At 40.2% G+C, this 23,444-nt stretch overlaps 1 protein-coding gene across 3 annotated transcripts in view; it reads right to left on the minus strand.

The window, feature by feature from the left end:
- astn2 (astrotactin 2) overlaps positions 1 to 23,444 on the minus strand; it is a 186,627-nt gene that overhangs the window by 124,226 nt on the left and 38,957 nt on the right. The window contains exons 3-4 of one of the 3 annotated variants that reach the window (XM_031859970.1): positions 15,428 to 15,580; positions 7,992 to 8,117 (exon numbers count right to left, since the gene is read on the minus strand). The exons of 1 other annotated variant lie outside the window; for it this stretch is intronic. In XM_031859970.1, coding sequence (XP_031715830.1) covers positions 7,992 to 8,117; positions 15,428 to 15,580 — 279 coding nt within the window. The remainder of the gene's footprint in view (positions 1 to 7,991; positions 8,118 to 15,427; positions 15,581 to 23,444) is intronic. One more of the 3 variants, XM_031859969.1, reaches the window with a different exon arrangement.

The following is a 23,444-nucleotide window of genomic DNA, read 5'->3' on the forward strand; positions in this document are numbered from 1 at the left end:
AGAGAGAGAGAGAGAGAGAGAGAGAGAGAGAGAGAGAGAGAGAGAGATAGAGAGATAGAGAGATAGAGAGATAGATAGATAGATAGATAGATAGATAGAGAGAAAGAGAGATAGATAGATAGATATATAAGGCAATGATTGCATTGGTTATAGCTAAGCCAAGCTGCTGTACTAATGCAAGACTGTACTTTAGACAGCAGATTCTGCAGACATGGGTGAGTTCATCAGGGTTAAATAGAAACTTTCTAAGCTACAATCACACAGAGACAAATAGATAAATGACAAAAAAGGTTGTTTTTAGCTTTTAGCTAAGGACACTCTTGAAATACAGAAGGAATACATAAGTGACACTGCATCAACCTGTTTTTAATTCTCATTAAAAACTTCTATGTCATGCTGTACCTTCCTTATTAAAATGAGTTCATTTTCAATGATGGAGCAACATATTCTCTCTTCCTTGTTCATTGGACACAGTCATCATTCCTGTGCGGTGCAATGCAGGTAACATTCCCTCCTTTACTCACTTCATGACCATTATGTCACAGCTCATGAAAATTTGCCTGCACCATAAACACTTTCGACATGATTAAAAGTTCTGTTAAGTCGGTGTAAAAAAAAAAGAAGTGCTTGCAGAAAGCTGTCGCTATCCTTTTGGTCGGGTGCACTTATACAGGTCGAGAGTCGAGTTGGCTTCTGAGTGCAAGAGTCTGGCGGTATGTGGAGAGCAGAGCCGAGGCAATGTGATGTAAAATTGGTTCTGAATATATGCGACTAGTTCGTACATGCCCGAGAGGTGGTGGATGGAGAGGAAGACAAACTGAGAAACAGAAACGGAGAGTCTTATGAATACATATTAAAAAAGGACAACAGTGACACATTTACAGATCAGCCTCAACATATTAGTTGCTCACCTTGTGTTACTTTTAACATCTCATCAAAAGGTTTAATTTATTAAAACACTTAAGACATTATTTCCTCTATAATACGCTGTAAATCTCTGCATATTTCATACAATGATACATGTATTATCCCTTGACCCTCTCTAGGTAGAAATGCGTCAATGATCGTAAGTGTTTTTGTATGCATTCACAGTTTCACAGTTGTATTAGAAATGACTGGGCACCCTATTGTTTTTAAAAAGTTCCCACTTGATCATCTGAGGCTGTAATCAAGTTCATAAAGTCCCTTTATGAAATGAGGACTGTCCACAATGTTTTCACTTTGAAGGTCTTAGACACAAACAATTTGCCACTAATATAGAAATACACTACTGTAATCTTCACACAGTAGATGCACGCGGGTCATGTACTACTTAAGCTCTGGACCAGATTTACGTACATGAAGGAGCACAAATTAGCCTTCCTTCAAAATTGCACTTTCAAGATGCGTCAGATTTAGCGGCTGATTTACTAAAGCGTGGGCTCATGACATAGCCTTCTAGCTGTGTCCAGGAGCGATCATATTGTAATGGTGAAATAGGATTATTCATTATATTCAGTAAGTCAGCAATTTCAAAGCATATAAATCTATAAAAAGGTTTGTGAAGTCTGAATTGTTGGAAAAGACACATGAAGTTCTGAGGAGATATGTACAAAATAAAGAAAAGGAACAGCTTAATGAATTAGCAAGAGAGAGCAATTGCCTGCTGTCATGCAGCGTTCAACAGAAAGCTGGCCAGTTCCATTCTTTAAACCATCACAATAATCGGTCTTTGCAACTAAGATAAAAGGGCACATTTGCAGAGAAGCCTGGTAAACCCAGAGGAATATAAAGTCAACAATACATGTATATTATGTGTGTCATGTGCGTGATCCTCCTTCAAATACGCATAAAGGATAGAGTAACGTTTCACTGATCACAAAAATACACACACTCACACCTATACTGTGTGTATGTGTGTATGCGTGATCCAGATTACATCTGAAACAAGGAGCAAAAGTCTTTTGAAATCTGTCCCAGGGTCTTTTCTATTTCACTGCTTTTCTTCCTTTTTCACAATGTTTCTTCCACTTTGAGTCATTTTCCGTGTTGATCTTGCTTTTCTCTCCCTCAGCCGTTCATACCTTCCAAACCAAGTCCCATAACACCATCAACCCCCAAAACACTAAGGCGTAGCCCCTGTCAGTACTACAAATCCCAAATACTGGGGCATACCAATCTCACTTTCACCGTTCCTGTCACAGACCTGAAGTCCATTAGATAATTCCGGAGCGCTCTAGGTCGATTCGGATTTGTCAACCTACTTTGCCTCCATCGGCTTAGTTACAATAGTTCATTCAACCAACACAAAAACTTCCCTGCTTGAAAGAAATATTCTTTATCTACAGTTAAATTATAAAAAAAGACTTCTCAATAACTTTTAATCAACACTTTGGAAAGCTGCGATATTTTCTTGGAAATATACATTATTCACTTCATTCACTTCACAGTCAGCATTTGATAAGGCAAAGACACCCGCTGTCCTCCTGAAGGATGACAACAGCTTGTTTTTCTGTGTGAAAATGTATTATGCTCTCAGACTATATAACACCTCATCTCACAGTGTTGTGCTGGATACAAATTAAAAATGCAGACAAAAAGAAGGGCATATTGTTTTGTCACAGAAAGGATCAGAATACCATGTTTACTGTGCCATCATTATATATATATATATATATATATATATATATATATATATACACACACAATTGAAAGTAGACAGTTAAAGCTAGAGGGAACAGATGAATAAAAATAAGACAAGATCAGAGAAAGGAAAAAGACGACAACAGCTATAAACAAAAGCTTTGCAGGCAAAAGGAGAATGAGATGTCACAATCATATACTGAAGCAAGAATGATGTGATTTGGTGTTAAAAGGCTTTAAAGGAGAAACTAAGACAGACAGTGTGACTTGTGACTGCAGGGGAAAAAACACTCGTATGCGGGTTAGAGAGAATACAAAGTCCACAGGAGAGGGGGAGGTAGAAATAGACAGTTCTCCAATCCATCTTGTAATGAGAAGGATTAAGAATCATGGGAAAGCAGGGAGGGTAGGTGATGAGTTCAATCTGAATAGTGAAAGCTAATCATCTTCTGCATAGGACGAGGGCATACAGCACTCTGATAGAACTATAGTATACTGTATTTTACACCAGCTCACACTAACAAACCTTATATAGACCTTATCTACTCCTAAGAGAAGTGGAGAGTATGATTGAGATAAACTCAAATACACACATTACAATGATTATCTCATTGTGTGAGTAGAAATACTTTTTTTCTTTTAGATTTACACTCTTGAAATATAAAGACATTGCCCTGATTTGACTATATATGTAATATATCAAATATAATAACTGTATTCTTGGGAGCCTTTTCAGTCAAGACATTCATTTATTCTAAATTGCATAAATATATTGGAAAAAAATAATCAACAGATTCATATTTAGTAAAAAATAAACGTTAGTGGCAGCCCTGCATTATACTGCAATAAAAATGTCAACACCTGTGAATAATACACAAGTTAATAGATTTGTTTGTCAAACAGAGTCCATAACAAATTGACAGTTCAAGCTTATATTCGCACATTTGTGGTAAATTTGACTCCAGCTTTCAGAGCCGATACCCATATGCAGTGCCAACAAATGTAAACAGCAACATAAAGTTATTATATTCAGGATTAATCCACATACACACAAACGAGAAGCAAAACAAACAAACATACAGTGACTATATATACACAGTGGATAAATTATGTACTGGGTGCCCATCTGATTGGCAACTCTACAGGAGTGCCAAAGTGTTATGGCAGCGCAAAGAAGGCTGAAATTAATAGTGTATGCATTGTGCAATAAATTATATATACAGGTTAGCTACAGAACAGCACCCATTGTGTCGAACTGCCAGGACACCCAGCCTTTAAAAAAAAAAAAAAAACACTTCAGCTGGGCAGATGTTTGTCAATACAGGTGCTTGAAGCTGAATTTGAAGGGCAGCCTTGTGCTCATTAAGCATTATGGATGTACAGTATCACATGAATGTGTTGCCTTTTGTTAGCGCCTTCATGAATTTGGCTCATTGGACAGACTTCATGTCAACTGGAGCAATCCTACCTGCCAAACAATATTTCTAAACCTTCAGAAATAAAAAGGTTAAGTGTAGCTTTTCAAGGATAACACCCATATAATTATACAGACGTGTGAATCAATAAAAGCATGTGAAGGCGAGATTGAAAAATCTTTCACGGGTCAGCTTGTTTGAAAAAAAAAATTTAAAAAAAAAAAAAAAAAAAAGACGGCATGGGAGGAAAGTAGTTCATGAAATAGAGTAGCGTGTCTGATTTTGAAGCTGCCGGTATGTACGTATGTTGACAGGTAGATTGTGAATTCAGATGCTCTTGTGTTCATAAATACTATATGTGCATGAGACTGTACTTTCATTTACTGCATGCATGTGTGTGCACGTGACTGTGACGGCTCTCACAACTCCAATGTGACCTCAGTAGCTTTGTGGCTCTAAGCAAGACGAACTGTCTCGACTTGTGGCTGCTACACACTTACAGCTAAATGTCAGCTTGTGTGTGAATACTGTAAAGTGCATATATATATATATATATATATTATGCTAAATGTGCGCCTGAGCACATATGCATGTGACAATGTGTTTGTGAGAATAAATAAAGCTGACAACAACACCAATCCCCACATGGCTCAGCAACTGGTAATCACATTAAGGAACAGCTGCATTCAGCAGTCAGTTCTGGTACTAGCGAGCTAAATATCTCAAACTCAAACTCAATGCAAACTGGCAATCTGCATTCACACAAAAGTGAGAGTATGTAAATGTGTCATTTATAATGCACAAGACAGCCTCTGAGAAGGCTGCAAAAGGCAAATTTGGGAAGTCGTACTTCTCAGTTTGTATTTGCGGAAAAATATATAAAAAATGTCTGCGAGCACAAATTAATTCAAGTTTGCAACTTTACTGCATCAGTTGGAGTACTGACTTAAAATGTAGATCATGACTATTAACAATTGTATAAATTCCGCACTTGCAAGTCCGATGTATGTTTGAAGTATTTGAGAAACATGGCTCTATTCTGGTGAAACACAAGCACATGCTGCAGGGGGTCAGGATCAGGAAGGAAGGCCCGAGTCGTTCCATTCCGCCTTGCTGCACCAAAGGAAAAGGGTTTCAACTCTGAAAACCAGAGAGATAGGAGGAAATCTAGCCGGTAGGACCTGTGTTTGTATTTTAGTCGGTCTGTACCGGTCTTTGTACTTTTAAAGAGCATGCTGGAACAGGATGACCACATGTACTGTATGTCACAAAGGTCTAGCTATCCTCGTCTATAACGGCCATTTCATTTGTCATGTCTCAGTCTCCCACCGCACTGTTTGCCCATCCAAAATAATCCCAATTGATTATAATGTTTTTATATTTTTACCCAGGGTATTTCTAAAAGCTCTGCGCGCATGCATGCACACACACGCACACACACAATCCTATTATACATAAACAACCTAGGCATGCTGAAAATTATTACAGAGGGCATCACAATATAAGCCTTGCCGACACATTTTACAACCTGAATTTATGAGTTGCAACCTCTTATACTGGGGAGAAAGGACTTGAAAAGGTGGGAGGCTTAACAAGGCACCACTTGGCTCTTGTACTAAAGTGGACTCAGTGTTTGTACACTCACCTCTATATATACGTATATATATATATATATATTTTTTTTTTTGTTTTTGTTTTTATTGCATCTCTCCTGCATCGAGAGCACACTTGCCAATTTGGAGCTAATAAGCAAATGGTAAATCTCAGGAAGTTCAGGTACGGGATTGCTGAAAAGGTGTGACAGGCTGTTACGGGTCATTTCAGATGCAGTGACCCTTGGCACCTGAATGCATCTTGTTTTTTCACCTGTTATCCACCAGCTTGTGCTGTGCTGTGGTAAAGGCTTGGAGGGTGGGCATGGGATGGCAGCTGTCACCCGAAAAGGTGTTGCTTTGCCACTGTAGCTATCCATTATGAAAAAAATGATGTCCCTCTTTTCCACACTTCTTTTTCCTCTTTGTGACATTTGTATCTGTTTTCATGTTAAGTTGACAGTGATGAGTTAAACTGTTTGCCTTTCCATCTCATTGAGTTTCAGTCTATCAGCTTGTCAGTCACAGAAGCGCCATTCAGTACCCAGCAAAGCGTTGAAGAAAACATATGCACAGTCTGATGCTCTCAGCCAGTAAGCTGACTCTGCACCACAACAATGTTGAAAGGGACAACAAATAGAAGGTCATACTTATAACTCCTTGAGGTGAGGATTGATTTAGCAGTTTGTCAGTATATGTACTGTAACTCCAAAACCCCTGATCTTCAGGCTCCTCGGTTACTTTGATCCATATTTTAGACGGTGGGAAAGATAGTGGATCTGGCTTTAGGACAATCTGGTACTGTCTGCCTGAAAGGGACTTGAAAAGTCGGGATAATAGCTCCAGAAACGGATGATTCATGCTGCAGCCCCATAAAAATAAATCTTAAAAGCAATCCTGAAATGAAAAGATAGAGGAAAAAGTGTGTAAATGTAAATGAGTTTAAGATGCAAAAAAGGAAAGAAATGTATCAACACAATCCCTTTAGCTTGGACGTGAAAGGTTGGATTGGAATTAAATAACATTTGTAGCTTCTGAGCTAAATCTGTCGAAATCTGAAACCCTTGCTGATATCACCTACTGAGCTGCAACTCCCATCCCATCTAGAGGAGCTGCCCAAAACGGCTAAGCTGCAAGTAAAACAAAAATACCCCATTTAGAAGGTGCTACCCCTCGGTGTGTGTGTTTTTTAATTTGGTTCCAATGGGTTCACATAATGAAAGCAGCATTATCAAACCTAACACTAAATTCGCAAATGAATGCCAATCCCTTGCACAAGCGGTGGACATAGCCATCAGTCAGCGTGGCACTGATTTTGATGTTTGTGTTACTACCTCTTATGCATGTAATGTGTCATTTATTTTCCGGTTGAGCCCCTAAATTATACATTAACTTTATTTTACTACATCATTTGTGACAATGGAAGCGTCTTCTCTCAAAAATACAATATCAACACATATGATAAAGAAGACTTCAATATTAATGCTGCCACTGTAGGCAACATGTAACCATCCCCCCCCCCCCCCGGACTAAGTGCGTCAAAGAATCAAAGAGTGTGGCTAGGACTACGCAACAGTATCAACAGATTATACTCGAAGGTGGGCTGTAAAGAACCACTCTTTATTTGACCTTTGGCTGTTTTTGCTTGGTTTTAAAAAAGCCTTGAACATGACCTGCATCTGATATATGAGGTGCATTTACATACATAGTCAAAACAGTTAAGTGTGCAGAAAACAACCCTGTTTTCATTGCTACCCAATGACATTGTGCTGACAAAGGAAATTGATATGGTTAAACAAAATCTCTTTGGTAATGTTATTGTGGTTTTGTTTAAACGTTGATTTACTGTAGGCTTTGACAGTATTAAACCAAGAACATTATCTACGTTTCCTTTAAAATGAATAAAGACATCATTTCTGGGAGACAGGTTTGGCAGAAAATTACTAAATTACAGTAGCGTGTGCAAAATGGGGGGGGAGGGGGAGATAAAATTTGGAAATTCATCTTGCTTCAGCTAAAGCCCAGCCAGCCCAACTTCATTACGGTGACCTTCAAGCAATGAGAACCAAAGGATCACTTCACCAGCTGCTGCTGAAGCTCATCTCAACTAGACAGGAGAGGCATGGCTGGCTGTGGCGGGATAAACCCCCATTGCATGGCTGTTTGCTCTGCGTCCCTTCCCATGTGTCAACACTAGCTGCACTTTCATCCTCTGCCACACTTCTCAGAATAAACTATTTAAAATTGCTCCTAATCATTAACTGAGAGAAATTACCACACTCTCCACTGAACTCCGGCCGTGTTCCCTGGGAAGATGGCTTAAGTACAAGAGACAGCCTCTCTCCACACAGGCGTCACGCACCTCTTTTTCGGTTCGGGAAACTGGTGGGCACATCCACACACTTGTCTGCACAGCCCGAGTTCGACTTCAGTGTGTACACCCCATTAAGCAGCAACTCCTCTTCTTGAGTGCACATGAGCAGAAATCCTGTGAAAAAAAGTCGTGACATTTGGACGAAGGATTCACTGACATCGAAAAGGAGAGAGCTAAGGCGGGCATCATGTCATTTCTTTTGAGCAGCGAGACGGTTCACAGAGCACGATCAATATCTGGGATTAGAGAATAGCTATATACTGGGATATTGATTTTAATGTAGGTATATCAAGATGGAAAGTTGAATTCAGATATGCATGTTGATAATAGGATTAGGAAAATGTGCAAAAGGCATGTTGTCACTTTTTAAGTATGGGTTGACTGTGTTTACTGGAGTTATCTATAAAAAATATGAATCTTTAATACGAATTCTAAAATCTGGTTACATGTATGTAGAGTAAGATGTCAAATGAATTATGCAGTGTGTTGCAAAAGCAGAGCTAGCCCAATGGCTAATTAACGACTGCCTAAGTTATGTTTCTTTATTTTCAGATATTTATTTTCTTCTTTTTTTAAAAATATATTTTTAGTTCGGTTAAAACAAGTAAAAATTGACGTCATGGTAATCAGCATCTTCCTGGGGGAGCAGGGGTTACAATCTGGGTGGAAATTGGTTCATGCGGGGTTTTTTGCAGTGAAATCTGAAGCAAAATGTATTAACTGAAAATTATTTAAAATGATTCGTTTAAATATGCATAGAGGATTAATTAGAGAAGAAATGTGGTCAGCTGGGTCGATAGACATCCGCATGACCCTGTTTGTATTTTGTTTCTGTCTCTAGGGCTTTCACACACCAAACACATACAAAACTAGAGTCACACGCTGCCCTGACTTGGCAGTAGATCAGCTATGGCCTGTTGTAGAGAAGCCCTGGGGCTTCAGACCCACAGCTGCAATCACTGTGTTTTGTCTACAGTGAAGATTGAGGACTGCTGAAAGTGGAGCGGAGCACAGAATGAATTCGAGCACCATCTAACACACACACACACACACACACACACACACACACACACACACACACACACACACAAGACAGAAAGAAGTACTTTCATGTGTTACTTCAAAGCGTCAATTAAACAGGAGAAAGGCTAGATAATAACCATAAGGTTATCCACATCGTAATGAGCCAAAGTATTCGTTGTGACACATCAAAAAACTTCCACAGCTTCTAGTCAGCACATGGAAATACATTAACACTACAGCAGGGAATTGCAAGCAGAGAGACGCATGCAAATAAGGGAGTACGTTTTTAAAGACAAATCTTCATTTTTAACAAAACCACAATGTGTTGTGACTTCAAAGTTTTTCGGTAAAGGCGGCTTGACTAAAACAATGATGGTTCCATTACATTATGTAGCCATAGTTTTACAAACACGGGCATCACCTTCTAAAGGGGCTCAATATTTCACAGAAGATTGGTATCCATGTTTGAGGGCAGAGCAGTTATTTTATGCCAAAGAGACGTTATGTGCAAACACAAGAAGCACAACATCAGTCAGCCCGCACCATTAACACAATTCATATTGTTTTCACAGAATATGCAATCAATTAACACAATTGTAAAATGCATACATTCTCTTTACATAAACGCTTACCCAGTGCTTGCACACAGCGTGCTAGAAATAAAAGTCCTAATGAACATCCAGTTTAGTATAGAGCTTCCATTTCTGCAACAGCAGCACCTAAAAAACTGTATTGAAACAGCAGATATCATTTTTTGAACGAGTCGGTCATTGAAACATTGAGAAATAGCTGATTTGCTGTAAGTTGTGTAAAATAAACTGCCAGCTGGTGGATGAGGCATGTCAAGAGTTCCTCTGTGCACAGCGAGAGATGAGATAAAATGTGACGTGGACGAGAACATCGTATAAATTAGAACCGGACTGTTAATGTTTCCGTTTTTTCCCCCTCTGTGCACTTTTTTACTGTACTTGTGTATTTCATTTTTACACATTAGAATGTATATTGTATATTCGATTTTTCTTAATAACTGACCACATTTTCATGTTGCTGATTCAGCTTTTTTTTGCAATTCTTCACTTACTATTTTTTCTTCTGTACATTCCCTTTTAGATAGGAATTCACACAAACACTGAAGCAAAAAATAAATGTAGATTATTTTACAGTAAAAAGAAATTGAATTGTATGAAATAATGGTTTTAATAATGTCTATTGTATGGCGGTAGAACTGAAACTTGAAATTAATTCTGCTATGATTGACTGGATATTCGTCATGGATAGAAAGCATGTGTGGTTTGATAAAATTATTTTATATTGAGTCAGGTTCGCTTTGTTTTGATAGAGTACGTGTACGTGAAGACTGTGTTTCACATTTTGAAATGTAGAGTAAGTTATTAATACATAAAAAATGGTTTTGAGCAAAAATAAATACTATTTGGCAAATTGTGTGAGTTTAGATCAAGCATATCAATGTATTTCAAGGTTCATTTTTTGTCATTATACGACATAGTGCACAACATAATGCAAGCCGTAGTCCCTTCATGCTACACAAGAACAAGACTATTTTAAATGTGAAATATGATATTTTTCGATCGCCAAATTTCTTGCAAACTCTAGGCTTGACTGTGGCTTGACAGAATGACATAAGTGAATAGCCTCTTAACACTCACAACACTATTCGATGTGTACAGTACATTGAGCAAGCAGAACTCTGTCCCCATCAGGCAACAAATGGCCGACGCCCTGCACCAATAATACACTGTAATGTGCAGGGGAGAGTAACACAAAAGCAAAGTACTCCACTCATACTGGTCAATCCTTAATGCTGACCATAGGTCTGGACAGAGAGGAAAGTACATCTCCAAGCAATCAACATAAACTGCAGCTCCCAGCACCTATACTGCCATGAGAACCAGAGACAGACAAAAAAAAGAAAACAACTCTGATCAAACTTCAGAGGGAAGGGAGAAAACCAATTGCAGCTAACAACAAGCCAATCCAAGATCATTAGCAACAGTGCTCACATAACTGGAAAAGGCATATCCACAGGGTTGTGGAGTACAAAAGAAAGAGCTTTTCTGTGGATCCTATCACAACGGAATACTCCACAAAGAACCAAAGATGAAAGCCAACCACTCCCCAAACTTCACATGGGATGAAACATTTGCTGACTTGTACACTTTGATAGCACAATGCAACAACTTCTCTCGGGCAAGAAAGAGATCATTGATTGGGCAGGTCGGTAAAAAACAGAGTGGCTCCACAAATCATTGTATGTGCCTAATATCCAGATACAATCTTGATTTCCCCCCATGCTAAATTCTTAAAAAAAAGGTAGGAGAAGAGGCAGCAGTGTAGTAGTTGCAGTGACCTTCTCAGTAGCCTCCTGTTTCTGGATAACATGCTAACAACCTTTTAGACCTTAGATACCCATATGGACCATCTTTTTTAGGGGGTGACAGGGGATCTTCAGGGGGATATAGCAGTTCTACAATACATGTCATACAGAAGTGATATACATTATCTGAAAGCTAGGATCTTGAAGATTAGATTCACTGTTTGTCAAGTTTTTCTGGCAATAAATCAGAACAAAAAAAGTTGCTTATAAGGGCTTAGAACATTATGATAGAAGTATATGGTGGGCTTTCCCATGCTCACTCTAGTTGTTGCAGCAATTGTCGGGGCCATTTGTTACACGGACTAGTGGTAAACTTAACTATTTTCAACCACTCGATATTGATTAAAAAAATGATTTAAAAAAAACTCCTTTCCTTCAGATAGCTTGAGATGAGAGTTCAAGGGGCATCTGTGAATATGGTCATTCCAGTTTTTCTTCCACCAAAATTTGTAGCGTTATTTATCCCCCTTACTGATAAATTACCATCTATAAACTACATATGTGGTGTGGGCGAACAAGATGTGTCAACACCTTTTCAACATCTGGCTAGAATGCATCCCGTGTCGACAACCACCGCCAAAGATGATTTGAGTCATCAAATTGCAATTTTCCTTCCAAATCCTTCCTGGTGTAAGTGGGTAACTCACAGCTGGTCAGGTTTCATGGGATGCAATAGGAGATTGCAGGCCAGGTACAATTAACCTCTTAACCATTTGTGCTACATACAGAATTGTTATCAATGTGCAAAATCTGTATCTGATAAATTATGCATGTTCATAGCAATTTTCAATCTGGCAATCTCCCTGATCATGCTTTGTGAAATATCCTCCAAATAAGATCCAGAGAGCGATTGCCAAGATGGGAAAATTGGAAAGTGAAGGTGGAGACTGCTAGACAATCTGTGCATGAGCTAACATTTTTTTAGAGAGTCCAGGTAGAAGATGGTGCTTCAGGAAACTAGGGCAATACATGCTGACAGGGTAGTAAGGAATGCTGCCACAAAGCACAATTACAATATGCAGGCTTGTGGACACAAGGAGTAGAGTAGATGAGCAGCTAAAGGGTTGAGCTGAGCAGACACACATGCTCCTGTGGAGTAGTAGATATGCAGGTGTGTTTCTCCATTGATGTACATGTGAATCAAGTTAACTAAGGTACTTTGGTCAGTGAACTACAGTCAGTTTTACTTTTTTGACAACCAGGCACTAGTGTGATGCGTTTCTCTTATTTGCTCCCGTTACCACTTCAACAAAGATCTGGGGTAGATCTCCAATCCAGACAGCCCTTAAGCCCAATGATTGGCCAGTAGGGACATGCTCCCTCTCCCCCATCGCTCACGCCTCACAGAAAAAAAAGTGCATTTCCTAGAAAATGATTTGGTGTGCTGCTGGATGTGGACAACCCACGCATCATATCCTTACAAAACCTACTGCTATTCCTCTCAGTGAAACGTCTTGGAAAATTGCTCTCCTCGTGTGCAGACTAGCCCACTGCCTGTGTTCTCAATAATGAGTTTAGACTCATGTGTCCTCTCCTTCAAAATAGGGCCTAATGTCCTTTTCCAAAAGATATCGTAAATGATATTAGGATCCTACCTTATAGATTTAAAAAGGGACGTCTTAGCGTTTATATGCCATCTTGAACCCACGTTTGGTATGTCAAGACTGAGATGTGTGCCTAGCTGTATTAAACCCTTTTCAAGCAAGGCATGGTTGGAAAGACAAGAGGATTACTTGCTGATTTCTTTACAATGACATTTGAATACTTTTTTTTTCCAGGTAGGGAAATATCTAATTTGACATTTAGCATTTCCAAATAAGTAAGATGAGTCACTTACAAGTGGTCAAAGTGTGTGTTTTTTAATATACCGTATATTTGAAATTAGGTGAGACCTCCCCGTCGTCATTGTGACCACCTGTATTTAATTCCAGTAGCTCAGACGAAGCACTTCTTGTCACTTCTCGTACACTACACAGATGATGTCTTCCACTTTGTGTCGCTTAGTTGGATCTGAATGGCATGGATCCATGTAATATCAAGCTATAATGTTGGCCCTCAGCTCATTTCATCAAAAGTTGTGAACACAGGGGTAAGGGTTATAATGTGATAGCCATTGCACAATATAAAAAGATCTACCAAGTTAAACAATATGGAAAAGAAAAGTATCTGCCCAAACACAATCCACTTGGCCTCCAACTGGAGCACTTCTCAAGAAATTTGGCAATGCATTCATTTCATGTATCCAGCACTAACCTTCTGACTGACCAATTAACACTCGCCTTTAACCTCACTCTAACTAATGGAGTTTCCTCCTCAGTTTAAGTGTTTCTCCCATTATCGTGTTTGTAGTATTAGCCTACTCTGTTGCACTTGAGGACACATTTTCACCCCTTATTACAGGCCGGCAGACAAAACGATTTTAACCAAAGACCTCAGAGAGGACATCTCTCAGTCCTTCACGGAGTTGTGAGGAGCTTGACCTGCATGCATTTCATTTTAGAGGCATCATCTGCTCAGAAGGCTGACACAAGATACCTTTCAATATCACAGAGTTAAATCCTCAACAGCAAATAAGACAAGCACAGGCAAAGCAGGAGTGTTCTAGATTACCACAAATATAAACTCCCTCCACCACTGGCTATGTGACTGGAAAGACTAATAATCCCCACATAAGTAAGCATGGATAATATGCTAAATTGCTCAGTGCATTTTGCATCTACTGTATATGACAGTGATCAAGGGGGTACTAAGTTATTCTGTCAAGAGTAGGTGACCTCATCATGGTTCATGTCTCATTTTCTGTGTCAATGTCTCACTGGACATAAGGATATGACCAATGACTCAGGCTACATATCTGATTGAAATGATTGGGAATGTTGCTGGTAATGAGCAAAATGTATTGGTGTGGCAGAGTCTGGTGTTGCCAATGTGTCGCATCTCAAAATTGTGCTAGTGTGAAACTGTGCTCTGAATTGATCTTGACTGAAACATAAAGCCAACAGAGTAAACTGAGAGCAATTATAACAAAACATGTAAAGAAAGATCGGAGGTGTATGGAGAGTGCCTCTTTTTAGAAGTGCTATGACAAAGAGTAATATTTCTATTTTAAATACAACAAATGATTAGATTGAAGATATTTTGTATTTGGGTGATGCTTTAACTTTTGTTATGAATTTACCCTAAGCAGATAAATACAAGCCTGTACAAAAGGTTAGATGCAAGTTTTTGTGAACCCCTCATGAGTATGCAAATAGATAAATGTTCACTCACAAATCTACATATTAATACATCTACATATTAATACATTTCACAGATGAGAAATTACATGTTAAGTCACATTTACTTGAAATTGAACTGTGACATTGTCCTCAAAGCAGTTTGGCAATTATCCAGGGCAGTCTTCAGAGGTCAAACTGAAATAATTGAGTTGAGAGTTCCTATATTTGCTGTATTTGCATTAGTTCCTCCCTCATTATAAACGTATGCAGGTCAAGCAAAATTGTACATCTAAATTGCCCATTAATGGCTATTGTCTGTCATCCTGAAATTAATGCATCGAAATAAATGGAAAGCAACTGCCACCTGGAGCGTCTAATGCGTCAACAATCTACAATGCTGTTCTTTGGCTAAAATGAGGCAGTTATAAAGACTATGTCATTTGGTTTTTCAGATTGTTTTTTATAAAAAGCGACTCACAAAGGGAACAACTCATAAACTGAACAAATTTACACATCTCTTAAGGTAGAATGGAGCTCAAACATGTGGCTTCGGGCTTATTTCCCATGATACGCTGGCCCATGAATGTATGCATTTATCAACAGGGAAACTATCCCTGCCCAAAACCATAAAATGTGTTCCATAGAAGCATCAAAAGTAAGCAAACATTGTTGAGCATGCATAGTCAAATTAAAGACAAATGTGACAATGTTATAAATCCTCTTTTTATCAAGGTCTGTAACACTGTGCCAAATAAACTTTTGTTTATTGTATGACTTTTTTGTCCTACCTCTGGTGTGGCTGGGGACCCTCCGGCGGCCCGTGGATGAGCTGTGAATGACGTGCTGGTAGTGAGACATGTCTGTTGGCGTGTTGGGAACACGGAAACTGTCCTGGAACCTCTGCATCAAATCCTCCACTGACTCTGTGTTTGGGTCAATGGCTACGAAAAAGAGATCCAAAGTGAAAATGGCAGGCATGTCAGAAGGCTTTAAAGTGAAAATCATTTTACAAATAGTGACCAACACACAAGATATAGAAAAACAAATACACACGCAGATGCATAAACGCAAACTCCCAAAAATAACTTTTTGTATTTTGTTTTTGTATTTGAAAGATGAGAGATTAGAGTATGACATGCATCATGAGTCAGTACGCTGTCCCATTCACTGTATAAAACTAAGCAGATTTATAAAGCATATATCTAGTTATTTTTTTCTATTCCATTTTCTTCTTGCCTTTTATTGATTCCATCAATTCAATATTGCCTCAACGCTCCCCCTGATGGCTCAGTATGGATGAGTGACTTCAAAACAACTGGCTGTAAGGAGGGAGGGAGGGAGGGAGGGGGAGGGAGGGAGGGGGGGGTAGTTTACCTTCAGTAGAAAATTGCCAAAGGAAAAGACAGGAAATTGGCAGACCTGTGACCTGTCTGGACATTGTCTGGCTAATTAATTTATGCCACCAAAGAGACTAATCATCAGTAGACAATATTGAGTCTGACACACAAACAGATCAAAACATGTGGATATCGTGATATTCAACTCCCATCCATAAGCCTCTCTTGATAGCTACCGCTTTGCTTTAAAGGGTTTTTTGAAGCGTTCATTTAACTAAAGTGGGGAAGTAAATCTGTATACAGTAAGGTGTAGTGACTTGTCTGCACTGTATGGGGGCTACAAGTAGCATGTACTGAAAGTGTATGGTTCGAAAACTGTGGCCCAAAGCAAACAATGGATGAAAAAAACCAGCTCTGCCCCCAAACTTAGTAGAAGTATACCCATCTCCAAAGAATGCGGCCATTTATCACCCGAACCACCGCTATCCCCACCTATCATCAACATCTTTTGATCCGTCAGTCTTGCTCTGAGGTGTACTCCATCCATGAATAATGGTGATGTGTTGCTCCCAGTGGATGCTCATCGTGCATCCAAATGAGCGTGCGAGAGCAGAGCGGGAGGGAGATGAAGAGGACGAGGGTGAAAGTGAAGAGGCAGGAGTATATTCACATTGTTTTTGATATTACAAATGGAAAGCTAACAATAACAGAGGCATTACAGTGCGCCTCAGAACAAATATTATCCGAGCAATGATACATAGTTCTTGGGAATAATTTGTGGTTCGCTCACTCTATAATGGTGATGTCGAACAGGGAACTGCTGTAGGCATGACTGCGGTAATAGGCTCAGGTAACCAGGTGCAAGAGATTATGCAAAGTGACCATGACCTCATTTGAGAGACAGATGTTGGCTTCTGCCCTCTGGTCAAAGATGTGTTTGCATCAATTAATATTAATGAAATACTTAAAAGATGTTTGGTCCTTGAATATACCTCCAACAAAAGGGCAAATCCTGATCTCTTTTCTTTAAACCGTCATATCCTCAGTCCGAGACTTGGCTTTAAAAACAAAACCACCTAGATGTATATTTTAGTTCTTCCGTTAGGTTGTTGTTTGTCATCCATTTATCCTCGAATGTAAAGAAAACAACAGCAGAGCTTATGCAGCACGCTAACACACACTCTTCAATTAGCAGTGGACAGAACACATGGTAAATAGGCATTTTGGTCATTGTTAATGTTGTATTTGGATAAAATACCTACTGTAATACATCTAGTGTACATGAGTTGTTGACTAGGAGCCCAGCCTCTGGCCAGAGGCGTCTCATCGAAACACCTATTAATACATGATGGAAGAGGGAGTCAGGAAGCCGAACAATGTTGTTATTTAATTTTTTTTTTCCTCTCGACATCAAGACTTCTCCACAGCCAACGGGCTGGACATGTACTTTCTGGAGATATTTCCATTATAACAGTGTGTTACATTTTTTGAATCGCAGTGTTATCACTATTCAAGGTGCCCTGAAGACAGACAAAATGCTTAATGGGAGTCAAGCACACTCAAGCAGTTGAATCAATGGTTTATTGAGCAACTGAGCATCAACTCTGCAAACCACTACAATCAATCGTGTACCAAATGCAGTGCAATGAAAACAGCAGTAGCTTAGGATGATAATTGCTGCAAGTTTGAGTGAGTTTTGAGAGCAAGATCAAACATATTTGAGATAGCTATATGCTATATGTATGTCAGCAATGGTGAAACTTTACTATTGCACCTGCTTATTCTTAAGCACAATGTTGAAAAGTTAAGACATAGGCTTAGATTAAACATCCAACAGTTAGTAACTGACGTATGTATTCACACAGAATCTGACACTACTACTGTACCAATCTGATGTAGGGACTGTATAATATAATGACATCTTAACTCCACCCACACAAACACGCTTTACGCCTCTGGCCTGATGTGCTATCGTGGCTGGTGGGATCCCATCGAAAAAGTTTACTTTGTATTAGTGTGCTTTTTGCGCATTTGACTAACTTTAATGATGATAACTGATTAATGTATTACCCAGCTGCCTTCATTCAATCATAAACTGCAAATATATCCAAATTGTGTACTTTAAGCTAACTAACTGCTTTGATACACTAACATTTTGTTGTTGTTCTGAACACTGAAGTCAGTTGTACTTAGCATTGATAGTAAAAATGCAATAAATGACAACAAAGATTCGACTGAATATGAGAGAAGAAAAAAAAGCTGCACACTGGCTGCTGATGCAGCAACTATAGCTGTTGCCTCGGGCTATGTTGATGTAAACTGAAGCAAGTGTGCAACCAAAACTTGCCTGTGACTGGGATCTGCTTTGTGCTGAAGAAATGCTTTTGAACACATGACACGGATACTAAAACAAGAATTCCCTACATTTTCTGGCTCCCACTTGCAAAGGATTTCCCATCCTCACTGTTTTCTTCAAAACCAACCAAGCCCAAGTCAGTTCTTCACACCACTGTAAGATCCACATAAGTGCATGCTCCCACCACAACCCTCCCTCCTTTGACACGGTTTGCTTTTACAAGTTAAATATGTACAAAGGACTGGTATGCATTTCTTCGGTCATGAGACATTACATGTAGTTTGTGTCCCGTAATAAGCACTTGAAGCATATTTGGTGAATTAGAAAGACATACCGTGTTGGGTTGTTTGTGCCGAGCTGCACTAGAAAATAATCCCAAATAGTTTGATCCCAGAAAATATCCTACATATTTTGACAACCGTGTGTGACTGCAGTAGGAGCTGTGTCCGCATTCTCGGCAATAAATCAGACACGTTCCCGGTGGGTGTTGGCCTCCGCCAGGGCTGCCCTTTGTCACCGGTCCTGTTCGTGATTTTCATGGACAGGATATCTAGGCGCAGCCTGGGGGCGGAGAACATCAGTTTCGAGGGTCTCGGGATCGCCTCTCTGCTGTTTGCAGATGATGTGGTCCTGTTAGCCTCCTCGGATCGTGACCTCCAGCATTCACTGGGGCGGTTTGCAGCCGAGTGTGAAGCGGCGGGGATGAGAGTTAGCACCTCCAAATCTGAGGCCATGGTGCTCTGCCGGAAACCGGCGGATTGCTCCCTCTAGGTGGGGACGGAGTGCCTACCTCAAGCGAAGGAGTTCAAGTATCTCGGGGTCTTGTTCACGAGTGAGGGTAAGATGGAGCGGGAGATCGACAGACGGATCGGTGCGGCTGCAGCAGTAAAGCAGGCGCTGCACCGGACCGTCTTGGTGAAGAGGGAGCTGAGCCGGAAGGCAAAGCTCTCAATTTACCACTCGGTCTACGTTCCTACCCTCACCTATGGTCACGAACTCTGGGTCGTGACCGAAAGGACAAGGTCGCGGCTACAAGCGGCCGAAATGAGTTTCCTCCGTAGGGTGGCCGGGCTCAGCCTTAGAGATAGGGTAAGGAGCTCGGTCATCAGGAGGGAGCTTGGAGTCGAGCCGCTACTCCTTCGCGTCGAAAGGAGTCAGCTGAGGTGGTTCGGGCATCTAATTAGGATGCCTCCTGGACGCCTCCCACTGGAGGTTTTCCAGGCACGTCCAACTGGGAAGAGACCCCGGGGAAGACCCAGAACACGCTGGAGGGATTACATCTCCCAGCTGGCCTGGGAACGCCTCGGGATCCCCCAGAATGAGCTGGAACATGTTGCCGGTGAGAGGGAAGTCTGGGTCGGCCTGCTTGGCCTGCTGCCACCGCGACCCGACCCCGGATAAGCGGTGGAAAATGGATGGATGCATGGTGTTTGTTTCGGTCCATGGTATGGTATAATGTAAGATGGAGAATAACTCCAGGCCTTTATATTGGGGGTCAGGAAACCTTTTTCTTATAAAGCGTGTCTAGTAAAAAGCCTCCTCTCCTCCGCTCTTCATGTGCATACATGTAGTGTGAATATGCGTGGAGTAGGTTTCTCTGTTAAGCACAGCCACATGTGTCTTCAAAAGTGAATGAGGGTACGGGCTTACACACATCCACCCTACACAACATTCACCTGACCACATGTATTTTTGCTTTTTAAGATCCAACAGCCCTTCACTTCAGCTGTAGTGTCAATACACTAAGCTACAACCATAAAGGGAAAGTGAACAGACAACTAAAAAAAAATGTAAGGGAGCTCCATTCCCTGTGGGCATTTATGGTAGTGCTTGGCTTATTCAGGTACTTGGAGTTAGCGAACAAACGAGAGTCAAAGCAGGTGGCACTTAAGCTTTGACCCGCCATGACTGAGGAGAGTGTGTGACAGCATGCTTGAGGTTAACTGCTTGCATACATATTTCATGGAATCCTGGAACTCTCCTTATCTGTCTTTCTTTGTTCCATTTTGGGGAAAGAAGAGATACTAGGCCAAGCAGAAGTGCCTCGAGCCACAGTCCCCTTGAAAATAATGTAATTTGTCTCTAAAGGTTGTCACGACCCTTTTTGCTGAAGTTTAGCCCATGTTTTTAACTTTGTCATTGCCATTAACACACACACACACACACACACACACACATACACCTCAAATCTCAACCAACCTAAAATACAAAAACATCATGATGGAAATGTTCTTGCACCATCAAGTGCATAGTAATCCTGTAAAACTGACACAACACTGACAGTTATAAGTACGATATCGTAAGACATGCATTAGTCATGAACACAAGACACAAATATCTATTCAGAGTTTTTCTTCCTGTAGGTCTATTTTTGCTGTTTTTCTCTATTTCTCAGAAGCTGCCACCGCTACCAGGATATTTTATTCTGACATTTGTTTTTCCCCAGACCCCAAGTCCAAACTGGCTTCTCATTTTGAGTTCAATGTCAGCTAAAGCTCTGGTGGCTTTATTTTCTCCTTCTCATCTCCCTTATCTGCAGTTGCTCCCTTATCGTGTGTTCACAGTGTCTCATAAGCAGTGGATGTCAACAGCACGCCGCCTCAGTCAACTTGTTCCTGGTGGTCTCACAGTTCCCAGCACGAAAAGATAACCCTACTCTACCTTGTGTTTGTTGGAGCGCACACTTGCTGTTGTTAATGCAGGCTTTTGTGAAAGCGTGTATCTAAGCATGTGTTTGTTTTTTGTGTATGTAAATGTACAGATGTTAATATAAACTGGACTCCAATCCCCATTTTCATCTTTTGATGGACTTTACTGGAGTATAAAGAATTGTCATTAAACCAAACAAAAAAATGTCTCAGTGAAGAGAATTATACTATGTATACGTTGACATTGAATGTAAAGACCATGGTACAATGAACATCTGAGTAATAATAACAAGGTTGTTGAAGTATCCACTCCAAAACATACTCCAAACATAATACTACCAGTCTGTTTTTCTAGCCGGCATGGTGAACAGAAGCACTGCCTAAGTCTGTTGGATTTCAAAATGACTTTCCATATTAGCATTACTGAGGTATATCCAGTAAATAAAACAGCACCTAACATTATTGGGCATTACTTTCACCTGTAAGCTTCTGGCAAGAGACCATTACAATTCTGACAGATTTGAGAAGTGTTTGACATTGCCTCTTTAGTTTGATTGGTGAAAAATATTTACTTGATAATGACAAGAAGCGGAGGCAGACACACAAAAACAAGAAAAAATGTTGTTGGCATGATGAAGCAAACATTGTCATAGTCTAGCTGAGGAGACGACAGCTGACAGATTTAGCAAAGATATTCCCCCAGTGCAATTCAATTTACATGTACTCATTGGTTAGTAAAACTTACTGACACCACTATTGCTATTACTGCAGTTACTGCTCCACCTTCTACTGATACAATAACAAGAATACAACGAGAAGTGGATGGTATGATATAAATGATCACAATCAAGAGAGGAGGCATCAATGCACTGATGCACCTACACATGTCTTCCTTTGGAATATTCACTGGTAAAGCACCAATTTGCAGAAGCTTCTAAAAATATACTTCTGGGTATGTCGACACAAAACGGATATAATGATGCCTGTGTCTGATGCTTGTACCTTCACAAAAAAAAAATGATATTCCGCACCAGGAAGGGCAACAGTTGTTCTGTCAGCACAAATATACACTGAAGGACTTGCTACTTCAAAAAGCCAAATGGACAAAACTAGGCTGGCTCCCACCAAATTGCTGATACAGCCTGTGGGAATTACTGTCTGTCAGAAACTGAAACCTTTGACCATGACTCTCTGATCATAAATAGTGCTTGACCCTTATTTCTCTTAGGCTCAGGAGGATATTTTCCCTCTGCTGAAAGTCAGCGAGACACAAGGCAATATTTTCAGGCTCTTCAATATTGCCCTGTGCCCTAAGGCAGGTGGTGATACAGCTTGCAATGCGGCTTGGAAGATGGATTAGAGTGCTCTGAATCGTCACACAAATGGTAGTAGTAGTAGACTCTGTAAAGTCCATTCCATGTCAAGCCGCACCTCGTGCTAGACTGCCTGTTTTAGGGGACACAGTATTGGCCACGACCTTGAGGATTTTGCCTCAACCCTTACAATGGCCAAAGCCAAATGCAAAAATACATAATGAAAAGAACATTGAATCTTTGTCATCATTCATTTTGTTTTGAAATAATAAAACAATTTGATCATTCATTGTAAGAAAATGTAAGTATTACCCCAGCCCTAGTAAGTGCCTTAACATATACTGTTTAATACAACACCTACCTAAAGCCAAGAACAACAAAATGTTAAATAAATACAAAATGTTCGAACAATTAACAGTCAGTTATGGGCTTTTCCTCTTCACAGACATGCTGCCTGGCAGCCCAACAGCATTCATATACTGAGTAGCAGATGTAGCCACAAGGGAAATGGTGGGAAGATTTCTTAAGATCTTTGGACCCTGCAAACCCCTGCTGTTTTAATTTGGAGCCAATCTGCTGGAGGAAAAAGAAAGAGATCCAAATATATGAAATCCCTCTGTGATATATTAAATGTGGCATTGTTTCAATTCTAGCTTTCTGGGGAAGCTCTGACAGCACCGCTTCTGGAAGTGTGACAGGTACAGCAGAGGGGAGTGAGAGGTTAGACAGATACAAAGAAGACAAAAAAAGACAAGAGTCGGAACAGACAAGGGGTCCACAGATGAATGGAGAATGGCCGAGAAAGAAAGAGTGTGAGGAAGAGATGGGTAGACAATGGATGCCATGGGTGTTGAAGCAAAGGAGAAAGGAGATGATGTTGGGAATGAGATGCAAATAACAGAGCCAGGAGGGATGAAGAGGAGGTAGAGCGGGCTAAGGAGCATGAGCTGAAAATAGGAGAAGGATAGGGAACAAATCATGGGGAGAAGAAAGTGATCACAGAGGGAAAAGAGCGACAATGAGCAAGAATGAGAGTCAACATACAGTACGAAGTAGAGACAATAAAATAAAACAGATTCATCATTTGAACATTTACTTTTTATCATGTGGCGTTGAATGAATTTCAATCCAAGGATAGGCGGATACAGTAG

Source organism: Anarrhichthys ocellatus, unplaced genomic scaffold, assembly GCF_004355925.1.
Source record: "Anarrhichthys ocellatus isolate YVR2014 unplaced genomic scaffold, GSC_Weel_1.0 scaffold23, whole genome shotgun sequence".
Classification (NCBI taxonomy): Eukaryota; Metazoa; Chordata; class Actinopteri; order Perciformes; family Anarhichadidae; genus Anarrhichthys; species Anarrhichthys ocellatus.